Source organism: Notolepis coatsorum (assembly GCF_963971535.1).
Source record: "Notolepis coatsorum genome assembly, chromosome: 17".
Classification (NCBI taxonomy): domain Eukaryota; kingdom Metazoa; phylum Chordata; class Actinopteri; order Aulopiformes; family Paralepididae; genus Notolepis; species Notolepis coatsorum.
The window spans coordinates 9,798,105-9,815,586 of record NC_140181.1 but is presented as its reverse complement, the minus strand read 5'-3'; the positions used below and the strand labels follow the sequence as shown (position 1 = coordinate 9,815,586).

At 43.0% G+C, this 17,482-nt stretch overlaps 1 protein-coding gene across 1 annotated transcript in view; it reads left to right on the top strand.

The window, feature by feature from the left end:
• LOC311243461 (nck-associated protein 5-like) overlaps positions 1 to 17,394 on the top strand; it is a 100,140-nt gene extending 82,746 nt beyond the window's left edge. Inside the window, exons 11-12 of the mRNA XM_084332694.1 lie at positions 13,100 to 13,254; positions 16,067 to 17,394. Coding sequence (XP_084188820.1) covers positions 13,100 to 13,254; positions 16,067 to 16,330 — 419 coding nt within the window. The 3' untranslated portion in view covers positions 16,331 to 17,394. The remainder of the gene's footprint in view (positions 1 to 13,099; positions 13,255 to 16,066) is intronic.
• Positions 17,395 to 17,482: the final 88 nt, after the last annotated feature.

Here is a 17,482-nt window from a genome sequence, read left to right as displayed (position 1 = left end):
GAGGTGTCTCGGGTAGTGGACTCTAGTTAATATTATGTTCTCTCTGCAATTAGACTGCCCCTCATTCATTCATTCATCCCTATCTGATGCTATCTCTGAAAACAGTTCCTGCGAGCGCAGTCAGTGCACCCGATAGCGCTATATATATAAACCTGCATTCATTCGGAGAGAAAGACCTATTCCACATGCTATTTAGGGTTTGACAATAATTACACTAATATCGCTATTTCACAATGAACTATAATGAATTACGGGGGTCATACAGAACACGCGCCAGTGTCTTTATTTCCGCGTTGAAACGAATGCATGTACTGAGGAGCGCTTGTGCCGTAGTAACGATATTCTACCACTGGGCGTCATCTAAGCATGCTCAGAGCTGTGCGTACACATAAGCACGAAGTCAAGTTCAAGTTGAAATTGATGAATCCCACTCTTTGCTTAGAAATGGTCGTACGCACAGCTTAAGCACATATCTGTGCGTAAGTCACGTTGGTGAATGAGGGCCCTGGTCTCATTCTAGCAGCCTCTATACCTCTCTGTTTCAGTCCTGTTCTCATCCTAGCAGCCTCTATACCTCTCTGTTTCAGTCCTGTTCTCATCCTAGCAGCCTCTATACCCCTCTGTTTCAGTGCTGTTCTCATTCTAGCAGCCTCTATACCTCTCTGTTTCAGTCCTGTTCTCATTCTAGCAGCCTCTATACCTCTCTGTTTCAGTCCTGTTCTCATCCTAGCAGCCTCTATACCCCTCTGTTTCAGTGCTGTTCTCATTCTAGCAGCCTCTATACCTCTCTGTTTCAGTCCTGTTCTCATTCTAGCAGCCTCTATACCTCTCTGTTTCAGTCCTGTTCTCATTCTAGCAGCCTCTATACCTCTCTGTTTCAGTGCTGTTCTCATTCTAGCAGCCTCTATACCCCTCTGTTTCAGTCCTGTTCTCATTCTAGCAGCCTCTATACCTCTCTGTTTCAGCCCTGTTCTCATCCTAGCAGCCTCTATACCCCTCTGTTTCAGTCCTGTTCTCATTCTAGCAGCCTCTATACCTCTGTTTCAGTCCTGGTCTCATTCTAGAAGCCTCTATACCTCTCTGTTTCAGCCCTGTTCTCATCCTAGCAGCCTCTATACCTCTCTGTTTCAGTCCTGTTCTCATTCTAGCAGCCTCTATACCTCTCTGTTTCAGTCCTGGTCTCATCCTAGCAGCCTCTATACCTCTCTGTTTCAGTCCTGTTCTCATCCTAGCAGCCTCTATACCTCTCTGTTTCAGTCCTGTTCTCATCCTAGCAGCCTCTATACCTCTCTGTTTCAGTCCTGTTCTCATTCTAGCAGCCTCTATACCCCTCTGTTTCAGTCCTGGTCTCATTCTAGCAGCCTCTATACCCCTCTGTTTCAGTCCTGGTCTCATCCTAGCAGCCTCTATACCCCTCTGTTTCAGTCCTGGTCTCAACAGGCTGTTTTCTGTGTCTGTAACGAGGGAGTCGCACCATCTAGCGATGTGATGTACGAGCCTGTACTGTCAAACTAGACACTGCAGATTAAATATGACTCAACTCAAGCCAGTTGTATGTTTTGCTAAGTCGTGTTAAGCCTGTCTATGGGGATAAACAACAATACTGTCGCCACAAGGAGTAGTGTTTCTACAAGGACTGACCAAGACATACCGTGACACCCATGGCACCACAATATCATCTCCTCTCTCCTCTCCTCTATCCTCTCCTCTCCTCCGCTCCTTTCTCCTCATCTCCTTTCTCTCTCCTCTCCTCTCGCTCCTCATCTCCTCTCCCCTCCTCTCCCCTCTCCTCTCTCCTCTCCTCTCTCTCTCCTACTCTCTCTCTCCTCATCTCCTTTCTCTCTCCTCTCTCCTCTCCTCTCTCTCTCCTCATCTCCTCTCCCCTCCTCTCTCCTCATCTCCTCTCTCCTCTCTCTCTCCTCATCTCCTCTCCCCTCCTCTCTCCTCATCTCCTCTCTCCTCTCCTCTCTCCTCTTCTCTCTCTCCTCATCTCCTTTCTCTCTCCTCTCCCCTCCTCTCTCCTCTCCTCTCTCCTCTCCTCTCTCTCCTCATCTCCTCTCCCCTCCTCTCTCCTCATCTCCTCTCTCCTCTCTCTCTCCTCATCTCCTCTCCCCTCCTCTCTCCTCATCTCCTCTCTCCTCTCCTCTCTCCTCTTTTCTCTCTCCTCATCTCCTTTCTCTCTCCTCTCCCCTCCTCTCTCCTCTCCTCTCTCTCCTCATCTCCTCTCCCCTCCTCTCTCCTCATCTCCTTTCTCTCTCCTCTCTCCTCTCCTCCCTCTCTCCTCATCTCCTCTCCTCTCTCCTCTTGTTGTGTTAAGCCTGTCTGTTGGTGATAAACAACAGTACCGTCGCCACAAGGATAGGTTACCAGGACTCACACATTTGCATCTTGTGGTAACGTGGGCGTCACGGTATATCCTGGCTATAAACACTGCAAAATAACACCAGGATCAAGTGTCGGATAGATTTTTTGTCTACCTAAACTAAACAACAACGTAGTATTTCTGTTAGCTCATCAGTCTGGTTCAAATGTCAGGACAATCATCCCCTTGTAATTGAGGAAAGCTATTCGGTTTTTGGCTGTCAGCGATCAGAAATGATAAATCCCTCTTATTTTGAGGTCGGTTTTCAGCTGTAATGGCAAAATATGTTTGTAATGGCAAAATATGTCAACATTCCTAAGAGTCTGACAAAACAACTAAGAAAGAAAACCAATGTTCACCAACAATCTAAGAATGTTTCAGCTGGGCGTGTCATCCGTAGAGTTCGGTTCCTGGGCAATACAGCCAAAATATCATACATCGCTGACTAAACCATATTTCTACACATTTTAATGATTCACAATGTGTATCACAATCTCTTTCACTTTGCTTTTCCATGGCTATTTGGCCTTTTAGAATATAGGCCTAAAAGGAACAAACACGGTTTAAAACATTTGAACGTATTAAAGAGAAGTATTGTGTGTCAGAGCAGCTACGGCAGAAATTATGAATAGAAATAAAGCATGGATTGATTGATTGATTGATTGATTGATTGATTGATTGATCTTTATTTAACTGGAACACAATAAACATACATATCACAGCAAATGCAAAATGTAAACATAAACAAATGAGTCCGTCTTCATCCATAGAAAAACCAACAAGAATGAGTTGGAGAAGAGGCAGAAGGAAGATTATCTAGCTAGTCCTGCCCCTTTCTTACAATATCATAAAAAACAACCCTCTTACTACCTTACTACTTAATACCTACTACTACTAAGAGAGGAAAATCAGGTAAAAAAAATAACAAGACAAACATTATTTTTAGTTTTGAAGAAATCTATATATACACAGTAGGATATTTTAAGTTACGTTTCCCCCTTAAATCATAACTTCCCTCACTGTCCGTGGGAAGAAGATACCGTGATCTCCACAGGGTCCCTGTGAATGCATGTTCTGAGGCGGTCTTAACCAGTGACCACCACCTAAGATTCAAGGTCATCGCTGCTCCCCTCTAGTCGGACCTCCCACCGCTGAGCCTCGAGGCCAAGTCTGATGTACATCCCAAAATCACATTACATGAGTCAATGAGCTTAACCCTCTCTGGCTTAACGCCCAAAGGAGATAAACAAATAACTTAATAGGAACCTCCGACAGGAGGAAACACCTTAACCTAAACCTCAGGCAGAAGGAAACACCTTCATAGGGAAGCAAGACTAGTCAAGCCTGGTTAAAGTCAGACCTGGATACGTGCCAGAGTGAGACCTGCGTTCCAACAGCAGACCTCTCATGCGTTTTCGTTGTTATGACATCAAGTTCCTTTTTTTTTTTTTTTTTTTTTTATCTCTGCCTATGGTAAAAAATTAACAGGGGTTTTTCTTTTCCTGTTTACCAGTAATTGTATCATTGATTCTGCATTTGGGGTTAATGAGAAAATTGCGTTTCACGAAAGGATTTGATGCTTTGTTAATATTCCAATTTTTTTTTAAAGTCAAATAGCTAACTAACCCCTAAATGACTGCATGTTGCAGAGAACGCTAGTAGTGACGTCCCCGTGACCTGATCTGCGATGCTGAGCTCGTTTTGGCCGACGATTTTAACTGCCACGTGAAATTTCTAAGTCCCCTTCCTTATCAGGGAGAGACATGTATATTAGAAGGCTTTGTTCACGGACCACAGCTGCACGGACCGCAGACCAAGAAGCTGGCAGCGACCTATTAATAGTCCATTCATTCTCCTAGACGGGAACAGCCGGACATACGTCACGCATGAAAGGTCTACGGGGAGTCAGTCTGTCAGCCAGTCAGCCAGCCAGTCAGCCAGCCAGCCAGCCAGCCAGCCAGCCAGCCAGTCAGCCAGCCAGTCAGCCAGCCAGTCAGCCAGCCAGTCAGCCAGCCAGTCAGCCAGCCAGTCAGCCAGCCAGTCAGCCAGCCAGTCAGCCAGCCAGTCAGCCAGCCAGTCAGCCAGCCAGTCAGCCAGCCAGTCAGCCAGCCAGTCAGCCAGCCAGTCAGCCAGCCAGTCAGCCAGCCAGTCAGCCAGCCAGTCAGCCAGCCAGCCAGTCAGTCAGTCAGTCAGTCAGTCAGTCAGTCAGTCAGTCAGTCAGTCAGTCAGTCAGTCAGTCAGTCAGTCAGTCAGTCAGTCAGTCAGTCAGTCAGTCAGTCAGTCAGTCAGTCAGTCAGTCAGTCAGTCAGTCAGTCAGTCAGTCAGTCAGTCAGTCAGTCAGTCAGTCAGTCAGTCAGTCAGTCAGTCAGTCAGTCAGTCAGTCAGTCAGTCAGTCAGTCAGTCAGTCAGTCAGTCAGTCAGTCAGTCAGTCAGTCAGTCAGTCAGTCAGTCAGTCAGTCAGTCAGTCAGTCAGTCAGTCAGTCAGTCAGTCAGTCAGTCAGTCAGTCAGTCAGTCAGTCAGTCAGTCAGTCAGTCAGTCAGTCAGTCAGTCAGTCAGTCAGTCAGTCAGTCAGTCAGTCAGTCAGTCAGTCAGTCAGTCAGTCAGTCAGTCAGTCAGTCAGTCAGTCAGTCAGTCAGTCAGTCAGTCAGTCAGTCAGTCAGTCAGTCAGTCAGTCAGTCAGTCAGTCAGTCAGTCAGTCAGTCAGTCAGTCAGTCAGTCAGTCAGTCAGTCAGTCAGTCAGTCAGTCAGTCAGTCAGTCAGTCAGTCAGTCAGTCAGTCAGTCAGTCAGTCAGTCAGTCAGTCAGTCAGTCAGTCAGTCAGTCAGTCAGTCAGTCAGTCAGTCAGTCAGTCAGTCAGTCAGTCAGTCAGTCAGTCAGTCAGTCAGTCAGTCAGTCAGTCAGTCAGTCAGTCAGTCAGTCAGTCAGTCAGTCAGTCAGTCAGTCAGTCAGTCAGTCAGTCAGTCAGTCAGTCAGTCAGTCAGTCAGTCAGTCAGTCAGTCAGTCAGTCAGTCAGTCAGTCAGTCAGTCAGTCAGTCAGTCAGTCAGTCAGTCAGTCAGTCAGTCAGTCAGTCAGTCAGTCAGTCAGTCAGTCAGTCAGTCAGTCAGTCAGTCAGTCAGTCAGTCAGTCAGTCAGTCAGTCAGTCAGTCAGTCAGTCAGTCAGTCAGTCAGTCAGTCAGTCAGTCAGTCAGTCAGTCAGTCAGTCAGTCAGTCAGTCAGTCAGTCAGTCAGTCAGTCAGTCAGTCAGTCAGTCAGTCAGTCAGTCAGTCAGTCAGTCAGTCAGTCAGTCAGTCAGTCAGTCAGTCAGTCAGTCAGTCAGTCAGTCAGTCAGTCAGTCAGTCAGTCAGTCAGTCAGTCAGTCAGTCAGTCAGTCAGTCAGTCAGTCAGTCAGTCAGTCAGTCAGTCAGTCAGTCAGTCAGTCAGTCAGTCAGTCAGTCAGTCAGTCAGTCAGTCAGTCAGTCAGTCAGTCAGTCAGTCAGTCAGTCAGTCAGTCAGTCAGTCAGTCAGTCAGTCAGTCAGTCAGTCAGTCAGTCAGTCAGTCAGTCAGTCAGTCAGTCAGTCAGTCAGTCAGTCAGGCAGTCAGGCAGTCAGGCAGTCAGTCAGTCAGTCAGTCAGTCAGTCAGTCAGTCAGTCAGTCAGTCAGTAACCAACATTGACTTGTATTGGGCCAACCCTCCAGGTCTGACCAAAAAGTATTGTAGTATCCATTTGGAATGTCCTTGATGTAGCAATAAAAACAAGTACTATTTAAATGTTTAAATGCAGATATAAACAGGAATTCTTGGATATAAGTATAAGTTGGAGGAGCTTGAAAATAACGTGAACTAGTATTTTTGTAATTATTTATTTATTTTTGATATTGATAGATAACTTATTACATATTAATATGATATTGTAAGGAAGGGGCAGGACCAGATAAGCTTTGCTTCTTTCTGTCCCTTCTCGAACAAAACCATTTGTCTTCTTGAGCTATGTTGACAATTGCTTCCATGTCTAGGAAGATTTATTTTATTTGTATTTGTATTTGTATTTTATTTCGTTTTTTTATTTTAATTTAGTTTTTGTTATTTTTCGTCATTTTAAGTTTGTGTGTTTATAGTTGTTCGAGATAAATAAAGATAAAATCAAAACCTTGGATGGGCAATTCAACTAGGATGACCAGACTGACTACCACACAGGCATGATGGATCCACTCTACATCGCCCTCTGTTTTCCCATGCTTTCTTTTTTGTTGTTGTTGTTTATTTATCATCCATTAATTCATCATCCATTGCAACACTCTATTATCACCGACATCCAGTTGGGGGGGATTCCCTTTGAACAGCCCGTCTGAGGTCTCTCTCCTCCACGCCGCCTGTGGTGCTTTTTTTTTGTCTATCGCTAGGTTTTTAGTGAGTCTTTCCTCATCTTCATTGGGGAAAGTCTGGGAGTGTCGCATATTTGGATTTTATGGTGGTTTTTGTGATGTTTCTTCTTGACTTGTACGCGTGATCTCGGGCTATACAAATACATTTGATTTGATTTCTAAAATAAATATAATAGTAGTAATAATAGTTAAAAAAATAAATACAAACAGGTGATCATAGAGCAATGAGTTACCACCCAGGATGATCATAGAGCAATGAGTTACCACCCAGGATGATCATAGAGCAATGGGTTACCACCCAGGGTGATCATAGAGCAATAAGTTACCACCCAGGGTGATCATAGAGCAATAAGTTACCACCCAGGATGATCATAGAGCAATGAGTTACCACCCAGGATGATCATAGAGCAATGAGTTACCACCCAGGATGATCATAGAGCAATAAGTTACCACCCAGGATGATCATAGAGCAATGAGTTACCACCCAGGATGATCACAGAGCAATGAGTTACCACCCAGGATGATCATAGAGCAATGAGTTACCACCCAGGATGATCATAGAGCAATGAGTTACCACCCAGGGTGATCATAGAGCAATGAGTTACCACCCAGGATGATCATAGAGCAATGAGTTACCACCCAGGATGATCATAGAGCAATGAGTTACCACTTACCACCCAGGGTGATCATAGAGCAATAAGTTACCACCCAGGGTGATCATAGAGCAATGAGTTACCACCCAGGGTGATCATAGAGCAATAAGTTACCACCCAGGATGATCATAAAGCAATGAGTTACCACCCAGGATGATCATAGAGCAATGAGTTACCACCCAGGGTGATCATAGAGCAATGAGTTACCACCCAGGATGATCATAGAGCAATGAGTTACCACCCAGGATGATCACAGAGCAATGAGTTACCACCCAGGATGATCACAGAGCAATGAGTTACCACCCAGGATGATCATAGAGCAATGAGTTACCACCCAGGGTGATCACAGAGCAATGAGTTACCACCCAGGGTGATCATAGAGCAATGAGTTACCACCCAGGATGATCATAGAGCAATGAGTTACCACCCAGGATGGTCATAGAGCAATGAGTTACCACCCAGGGTGATCATAGAGCAATGAGTTACCACCCAGGATGATCACAGAGCAATGAGTTACCACCCAGGATGATCACAGAGCAATGAGTTACCACCCAGGATGATCATAGAGCAATGAGTTACCACCCAGGATGATCATAGAGCAATGAGTTACCACCCAGGATGATCACAGAGCAATGAGTTACCACCCAGGATGATCATAGAGCAATGAGTTACCACCCAGGATGATCATAGAGCAATGAGTTACCACCCAGGGTGATCATAGAGCAATGAGTTACCACCCAGGATGGTCATAGAGCAATGAGTTACCACCCAGGATGATCACAGAGCAATGAGTTACCACCCAGGATGATCATAGAGCAATGAGTTACCACCCAGGATGATCATAGAGCAATGAGTTACCACCCAGGATGATCATAGAGCAATGAGTTACCACCCAGGGTGATCATAGAGCAATGAGTTACCACCCAGGGTGATCATAGAGCAATGAGTTACCACCCAGGATGATCATAGGGCAATGAGTTACCACCCAGGGTGATCATAGAGCAATGAGTTACCACCCAGGATGATCATAGAGCAATGAGTTACCACCCAGGATGATCACAGAGCAATGAGTTACCACCCAGGATGATCACAGAGCAATGAGTTACCACCCAGGATGATCACAGAGCAATGAGTTACCACCCAGGATGATCATAGAGCAATGAGTTACCACCCAGGATGGTCATAGAGCAATGAGTTACCACCCAGGATGATCATAGAGCAATGAGTTACCACCCAGGATGATCATCACCACAAGACGACAAGCACATTCACTAACATCTACTAACAGAAACACATCTACTAACAGAAACACATCTACTAACAGAAACACATCTACTAACAGAAACACATCTACTAACAGAAACACATCTAACAGAAACACATCTAACAGAAACACATCTACTAACAGAAACACATCTAACAGAAACACATCTAACAGAAACACATCTACTAACAGAAACACATCTAACAGAAACACATCTACTAACAGAAAACAGAAACACATCTACTAACAGAAACACATCTAACAGAAACACATCTAACAGAAACACATCTAACAGAAACACATCTAACAGAAACACATCTACTAACAGAAAACAGAAACACATCTACTAACAGAAACACATCTAACAGAAACACATCTAACAGAAACACATCTAACAGAAACACATCTAACAGAAACACATCTACTAACAGAAACACATCTACTAACAGAAACACATCTACTAACAGAAACACATCTACTAACAGAAACACATCTAACAGAAACACATCTACTAACAGAAACACATCTACTAACAGAAACACATCTAACAGAAACACATCTAACAGAAACACATCTAACAGAAACACATCTAACAGAACCACATCTAACAGAAACACATCTACTAACAGAAACACATCTACTAACAGAAACACATCTAACAGAAACACATCTACTAACAGAAACACATCTAACAGAAACACATCTACTAACAGAAACACCCACTCACAGAAGAGACAATCCAACCCAATCCACTTTATTTATAAAGCACATTTAAACACAACAAAGTTGACCAAAGTGCTGTACAAGTCCACAACAACATAAGAGGGCGGCTATGGCTCCGGGGTAGAGCGGGGCGTCCAATGATCGAAGGGTTGGTGGTTCGAATCCCGCTCAAGCCCATGTCCATCCCATAGCCGTTGTGTCCTTGGGCAAGACACTTAACCTACTTGCCTCGTATGCATGTGAATGTATGTTGGTGGTGGTCGGAGGGGCCGTAGGCGATGATTATTCGCCACGCTTCCGTGAGTCTGCGTCAGAGCAGCTCTGGCTGCAATTGTAGCTTACCACCACCGGTATGACTGTGTATGAACGAATAATGGACTCTGTGAAGCGCTCTGGGTGTCATGAAGAGCGCTATATAAATCCAATCCATTATTATTATTAAAACATAAAAACATAAAAGTTTAATAAAAGCACACAATAAAAACAAGTACAATATGTCACATTAAAAAGGCAGGTCTCTCAAAAACGGTTTAAAACACCGAAAACCAGAGCAAATAGATGTGTCTTGAGGCGTGATTTGAACACCTGCAGAGTGTGGGCCTGCCTGACGTGCAGTGGCAGCTCATTCCAGAGCTTTGGGGCTGCCACAGCGAAAGCACGGTCCCCCCTAAGCTTCAGGTGCAGAAGACAATCAACCTTAACTATGTTCCCATTAGCTCTTCCCTACACTAACAATACATAAACTAAACTCACCGAGGGGTAGGGTTGGGCACCGAAAACCGGTTACCGGTAGGAACATATTTGAATTTCGATTCTAAATTTCGATTTTTTTTTTTTTTTTTTACTTTGTTAATTAATACCCTAGTTACAGTACAGCAACCAAATTAAACTATCAAGTCAACTGAAAATGTGAATAGTATGATTTTCTTTTTGAAATAAAAAAAATCTCCTTCGAAATAAGCTGTGACCTGTTTTGACCTGCACCTCAAAGAATCGGAATCGAGAATCGTTTAGAACAGGAATCGATATGGAGAATCGGAATCGGAACCGGAATCGTTCAAATCCAAACGATGCCCAACCCTACCGAGGGGTCATCCCATACCAGTAGTGAGAAAGAGAGAGAAGAGATGGGCCTTTTAATCTTGGATTTAAAGACATCGACAGAGCTGGCCTCCTCGACTCCGGCAGGGAGTTTGTTGCACAGATATAGGAGAATGCTCTGTTATCTGCTGATTACTACTTAACCCCCCAGGGACAGACCGCCGGTACCCGGCATTCTGTGATCGGAGGACACGTGCCGGTGAATATTGTGTGATGAGGTCTGATAAATAGAGCGTTGCAAGTCCATTTGTATGTGAGCAGCAGCACTTTAAAGTCAGATCTAGCCTGGATTGGAGGACAGAATGGGCGTTATATATGGTCACATTTTCTGGTTTTGGTCAGGATTCTGGCAGCTGCATGTTGTATGAGTTTGAGGACTTTTAGTGCAAGAATTTGATGAATTTGATGATGTTACAGTAATCAAGTCTGGACGAGACAAAAGCATGTAGCCTACTAGGGTTTCAGTGTCAGACATACAGTATAATGAGCTAATATAGATTGAATACTTGAAATATTACGAAGATGAAAGAAGGCAATTCTGGTCATATCGTCGAATCAAATGAGACATACATCAATCCACATCACTTGGGAGTGTGAATGTGATACATATATCAACAGAAAGTAATCAGCTTCTACTGTCTTAAAGACTTTAACTATGAATGAACACAACACTCTAACTTACCATCTCTAGATAATAAAGTACTCAACCTCTACTGTCTTTAACTATGAATGAACACAACACTCTAACTTAACATCTTTAGATAATACAGTATTCAACCTCTACTGTCTTTAACTATGACTTAACACAACACGTTAACTTACCATTTTTAGATAATAAAGTACTCGACCTCTACTGTCTTTAACTATGAGTGAACACAACACTCTAACTTACCATCTTTAGATAATAAAGTTTGAAAACGTTCCTCTGAAAACGCCAAACAGACTTATATGGCTCTTTGTCTGAGATACTCACTTCCCAGATTTCAGGGAGGCGTCCTTAAACATACACCTCAGTCTAGGAGGGCCAACGATGATCTCAGTTTTATCAGCATTTAGGGGCAGGACATTTCCTGCACATCCAACTTTTAATTGCAGATAAACATGCTTCTAAATGTAGTAGTTGGGAGTGATCATTTGGCTTAACGGGTACAATTGGGTGTCGTCCACACATAGCAGTGAAAACGAATGCCAAACTTGAGAATAATTTCACAGAGAGGTAACATATAGATAGAGAATAACAGCGGGCCCAGGACACATCCTTGTGGTACACCAAACTGCACCGGAGTACTGTAGAAGGTGTTCCCTGGATGCTTGAATCAAAGTAGCACTACGCCGATTTTCAACCTTAATCCTACTGTTCTGTTGTTGTGAAGAAGACATGTGATAATCAGACATGTAACTCACCAACGTGTTCTGTTGTGAGGAAGACATGTGATAATCAGACATGTAACTCACCAACGTGTTCCGTGTCTCGAGAGCTCTAGTGAACCTCAACTGTATTCGTCTCAACTCCAGGAAGGTTGAAGAAACGGTTGAGGGAATAGTGACTGCAGTTTGCCTAGTGGTCCGCTCTCGGAGGAATTTCTCAATTATCACATCTCGCAACAGAATGATGAGATTAAGGTTGAAAATCCGCAAAGTGCCCCTTTTAACCGCTGACCTTTCTGTGGCGCGAGCACGATTCCCTGAAACATTCATGGTGGAAGGTTCCCACTAGATAACCCCAGTGACATAACCGCTCCACCAAGCTAGGTTTCTGGAAGCATTCACGTTAGATTATGATACAAGAGGGCGCGTTACGTAAAACCCACGGGAATTGTCTGAATCTCATCCCAACTCTTCAAATGTTGAGACACAAATTATCCGTATTTTGGCTGCACTATTTTTATTCTGCCTATTTCTACGTCAAATGCATGTGTCTGCCTATTTCTATGCACTTCCTGTTAAATTAATCTGTCAGTTCTATGCAAAAAAAATTATTATTACTTACTATCTCTTATGCATTGTGCCGCCTACATCGACACTGATTATTGTATTGTAAACGAGGGCTATTTTATTTTACTGCATTATTTCACAATGCAATATTCTATTCTATTTTACTCTGTTACTTTTATTACAGGTTTTAAAATATACTATAAAAAATACTATTGCATTCTTTTACTGTCTATTCTATTTTACTGTTTTATTGCACAGCACTATTTTGCTATTAGTGTCTATTTTGAAATTGATCAAACCATAAACAAAGAGGCCTATCGGATGTTGGCTCCTAATGTGAAGCACTGTGATTTAATGTTCTATTTTGATGCTCGTTTTATACTTATGTTATGTCTGAACTTTATGCATTGCTCTTGATCTGCCAATTTTGTGCTCACTTTTCTTTTGCTACTGTGAAGCACTTTGAGCTGCAATTCTTGTATGAATCGACTATGACTATGAATTGAAAATGGGGGACCCTGATGTAAACAAGACGAAAGTCTTTCTCTGGTCTGCATCCCCTTAACAATTGTGTGTATCGAGCCGTACTGCATTGTACCCATTCTGCAATCTGTTAAATAAAGTTTTCATTCATTCATGATTTATGGTGCTATACAAATCAAATGTATTATTATTCTCCGATTTTTCACATCCGCAGAGAAAGACGGCCACGCGGCGAACATGTTCTCCCCGCGCTCCAAGACGTGGACCTTCCCCAACCTGAAGACGCCGGCGGGCCCCGCGGAGGTGTACCTGGCCGTGGAGGAGGAGGAGGAGGAGGCGGTGGTGTCCTACGGGTCCCCTTTCAGAGGGGTAAGATAGGTGGAACATTTATTCTGTTGTGAATATAGGTTTCAGAGGGGTAAGATAGGTGGAACATTTATTCTGTTGTGAATATAGGTTTCAGAGGGGTAAGATAGGTGGAACATTTATTCTGTTGTGAATATAGGTTTCAGAGGGGTAAGATAGGTGGAATATTTACTCTTGTGAATATAGGTTTCAGAGGGGTAAGATAGGTGGAATATTTATTCTGTTGTGAATATAGGTTTCAGAGGGGTAAGATAGGTGGAATATTTACTCTGTTGTGAATATAGGTTTCAGAGGGGTAAGATAGGTGGAATATTTATTCTGTTGTGAATATAGGTTTCAGAGGGGTAAGATAGGTGGAATATTTATTCTGTTGTGAATATAGGTTTCAGAGGGGTAAGATAGGTGGAACATTTATTCTGTTGTGAATATAGGTTTCAGAGGGGTAAGATAGGTGGAATATTTACTCTGTTGTGAATATAGGTTTCAGAGGGGTAAGATAGGTGGAATATTTATTCTGTTGTGAATATAGGTTTCAGAGGGGTAAGATAGGTGGAACATTTATTCTGTTGTGAATATAGGTTTTTATTAAGACTGCAACCTTTTATTGAGGATGCAACATTGAGGCTACACACTTTTTACAATAGTTTCTATAATTTCCCCCAAACAGAACACACATACATCCACAAAACACCAAAATCAAGAAAACAGACATCCAAACTAAAAGAAAACAAACAAATGTTTTAAAGAAATCCTTGGCTACTCCCCAATTCAACTTCAATTCAAGTCATCACATTCCTTTTGTCCCACTCATCCCGTCCCACAAGTCCTCCCCCCCGGCCACCTCCTGTCCCATCAGACATCTACACAGCCAGGCCCCTCAGCGAGTCCATGAAAGGTGTCCACATACCATAAACCTCTTCATCCTCTACTATACATGTCAGTATTTCTAGTGCCAGACTGTTAAGAGACATAAGAGACACGGTCAGTGAATACCACGATCACAACACCAGAGGGAGCTCCACAAATCATGTTAAACCCAGATTCGGCTCAAACAAGGGACTAAACACGTTTCGCAATTATGCCACATCAATGTGGAACGCCCTACCCACAGCTGTAAAGGAATGTGAATCACTACCCACCTTCAAAACCACTCTCAAAGAACACCTACGGGAGACTGCAATTCGAAACTGGCCCCTGTAAATGTCCTAACCCAACCCCCTCCAATGTACAGTAAATGACCAAGTATGGTTTCGTCAATATTCCAATGTACAGTTTTGCTTGTAGTTGTACAGTGTCCCCCACCCACCCAACCCCCCCACCTCCAATGTACAGTCCCCCACCCCACCTACCCAACCTCCTCCAATGTACAGTTTCTACGTCAAATGTATATACTCTCTTTTCTAGACTCTTTTTGTATCACAAACAGTACTGTATTTGCAAATCTGGTACGTCATAAATGTATAGATGTAGCAGTACTGTCTATCTGTATGTCGTGTGTGTCATGATGAATTGAAAATGGGGGACCCTGATGTAAACAAGACGAAAGTCTTTCTCTGGTCTGCATCCCCTTAACAATTGTATGTATTGAGCTGTACTGTACCCATTCTGCAATCTGTTAATAAAGTTTTCAATCAATCAATCAATCTCTCTGATCCAATGAACTGAGTCAGGTCTCTGAACCTCCTTCCATTTTAAACCCAATCACACGTTTAGCAAAAACAAGAATACTAAAGAGGTCGAATATAATTTGATGTTCAAATGTATCTAAATGACCATTTTTCAATAAAGCGTAACTGAGCAGAGCTTTATTTGGCCGACTTGGCTGCATTTCGACCACATTTTGTGGAACAATGTGGTGAGGAAGCGATGTGAAAAGGGACTCTCTGGGACAGCAGCACCACACTAGGAATACTTTGCAGCCCGTCAGTAAAAAAAAGGCATTTAAAAGTAGGTCTCCATTTTTAAATCTGCACTGACATCTTACATAATGTAAAAACACAGCATTCTCCTTTTTAGACATGAAATATTAACCGCGTGAATATTAAAGATTCAGAATGGGAATTATTCCTGTAACACGCTTCTACATAACATGTACAATAATGCTGTATACCGTATATATATATATATTCATCCACATCTCTGTGTGCATACAATCCTTTTTACATTTCTGTAAGTACCACATCTATATTATCTGTACATATCCTACTCTTACTAGTTACACTGCTGGCCAGTATGACTTACTACCAGTGTCTTTATATACATGTATCACTGTACATATTAATACTACAACTGTGTACATAAATCTGATTTTTTTTTATTTTATAAATAGTATAACCGGAGATTGTATAAATTAGACACTACCAAAGGACCCAGTATGTCCTCCATGCTCTCTAAATAACTTATGTACATATACCGATATGCCCTAACATGTTACTTGTTTATTGCACAATGTTACTTGCTTATTGCACAATGTTGATTCTATTATGTTATTTGCACATCGTTGCGGGCAAGACCTCCTGCATTTCATTGTATGCCGTGACAAATAAATCTCTTGACTTGACTTGATTAGCGCTACACTCGGTAGTACTCATTTATATATTTTGTACCCAGTTTGATCACCTGTACATTGTATATTACTATTGCACTTTACGGTTACATTTGCACTCTGGTTGGATGCTTTCTTTTTGTTGGCCCGCAATTATTTTTGTTGTATTGTATTTGTGCAGTATGACGACAATACATTTGAATCGTAATCTCTATCCATCCATATTGACGTTCAAAATGAAATACTAAACCAGATCCCCTCTCCTCTCAGGGTGTGAAGCCCGGTGGTCCATCTTCCAGCCGCGTGGCTGTGGACCCGGCCAGCCTGCCCGTCCCCGTCCAGCCGGGCCTGAGCCGCAGGGGGAAGTCTCGCACGCCCAGCGTCCCAGAGATGAGCCGCGAGGCGGGGCTGGAGCTGCTGAGGGAGCGGCCGGAGGAAGCCCTCTCCCCCAGCCGCCCCCAGGTCCTAGAGACCCCCGAGTCGCTCAGCGACTCCCTCTACGACAGCCTGTCGTCCTGCGGCAGCCAGGGGTGAGACGGCACTGACGGGAGAGGCTCGTCTTAATCTAGAGACCCAACAGTTGGTGCTTATGAAGTCTGAACTGTGACGCTGCTGCTGCTGCTGCCTCGCCAGCTCTTTGAGGAAAACACGGAAAAGAACGACGCTCCCGTCGACAAGAAGATTCCGACGAGCTCCTTAAGTCTTCTCGCTCTTCTTCTGACTCTGTTGCAAACTGGAAGGATCGATTGACGAGACTTCTCCTCAGGATTACTAAATAAAAGAAAAACACGAAAAACCAAAAGCCACCCAAGTAATTTAGGTGTCTCACCTTCACACCACTCCTCACAGAATGAAAGCGGAGCACGTGGACACATCTTTAAGATTCATATTATACGGGACTGAGAAAAACAAAAGCATGGGCGAACTAGCTGGTTAACAACACACAGAAATAATGTCATCCCTGATGTGAAAGGATTTCTTCAGCTGAATCTTTGCCTCATCCAGTCCCATTTCCTGCACCACGAGGGTTCGAGTGGCTGACCGCTCACTAGCCGACATACTGTACCGATACTTCAATTCTGTTCTCGACATCAGTTCACATCGCATACCGAGAAACGGCGGTTCCTTTATCGAGCTCCCTAAAAAAAAAAAAAAAGATGAATGTCAACGTCTGTGATTTTTTTCTCGCTAAAAAAAAACTCATGCATCACAATTTTAATGTATAAACAATTTTATGGATCATTGAGATTATTTCTCTTTTGCGACAGCGAAGGGTTGTCAGAATATATGTGTTTAAAATCATACTGCGTTTTAAAAAGGTAATATATACCAGCAATAATATCATAGAAAAAGAGAAATGGCTACACTATTCAATGAATATGTATTTCTATTATTTATTTATTTTACGTTAAGTGAAATGTTCATCTTTTTGTAATCTTTGTGAAAATGCAGTCTCCTTGCTTAGTAGATTATGTTCATACCTTGTATGTCAAAACATCTCTGTTGCAGTCTGTTCCTTAGCTAATAGAGGTCATGTACCAACTGCCGGTTTTTCAAACTTTCTAATTAAAATGTTTTGATTTATTTTCTTGTCGAGTGCATCCATGTGTAAAAGCAGCGTTTCAAATGAACACTTTAGAAGCACGTCTACGCAGCTAGGAAACATCCCCGTCGGTTCCAAGTCAG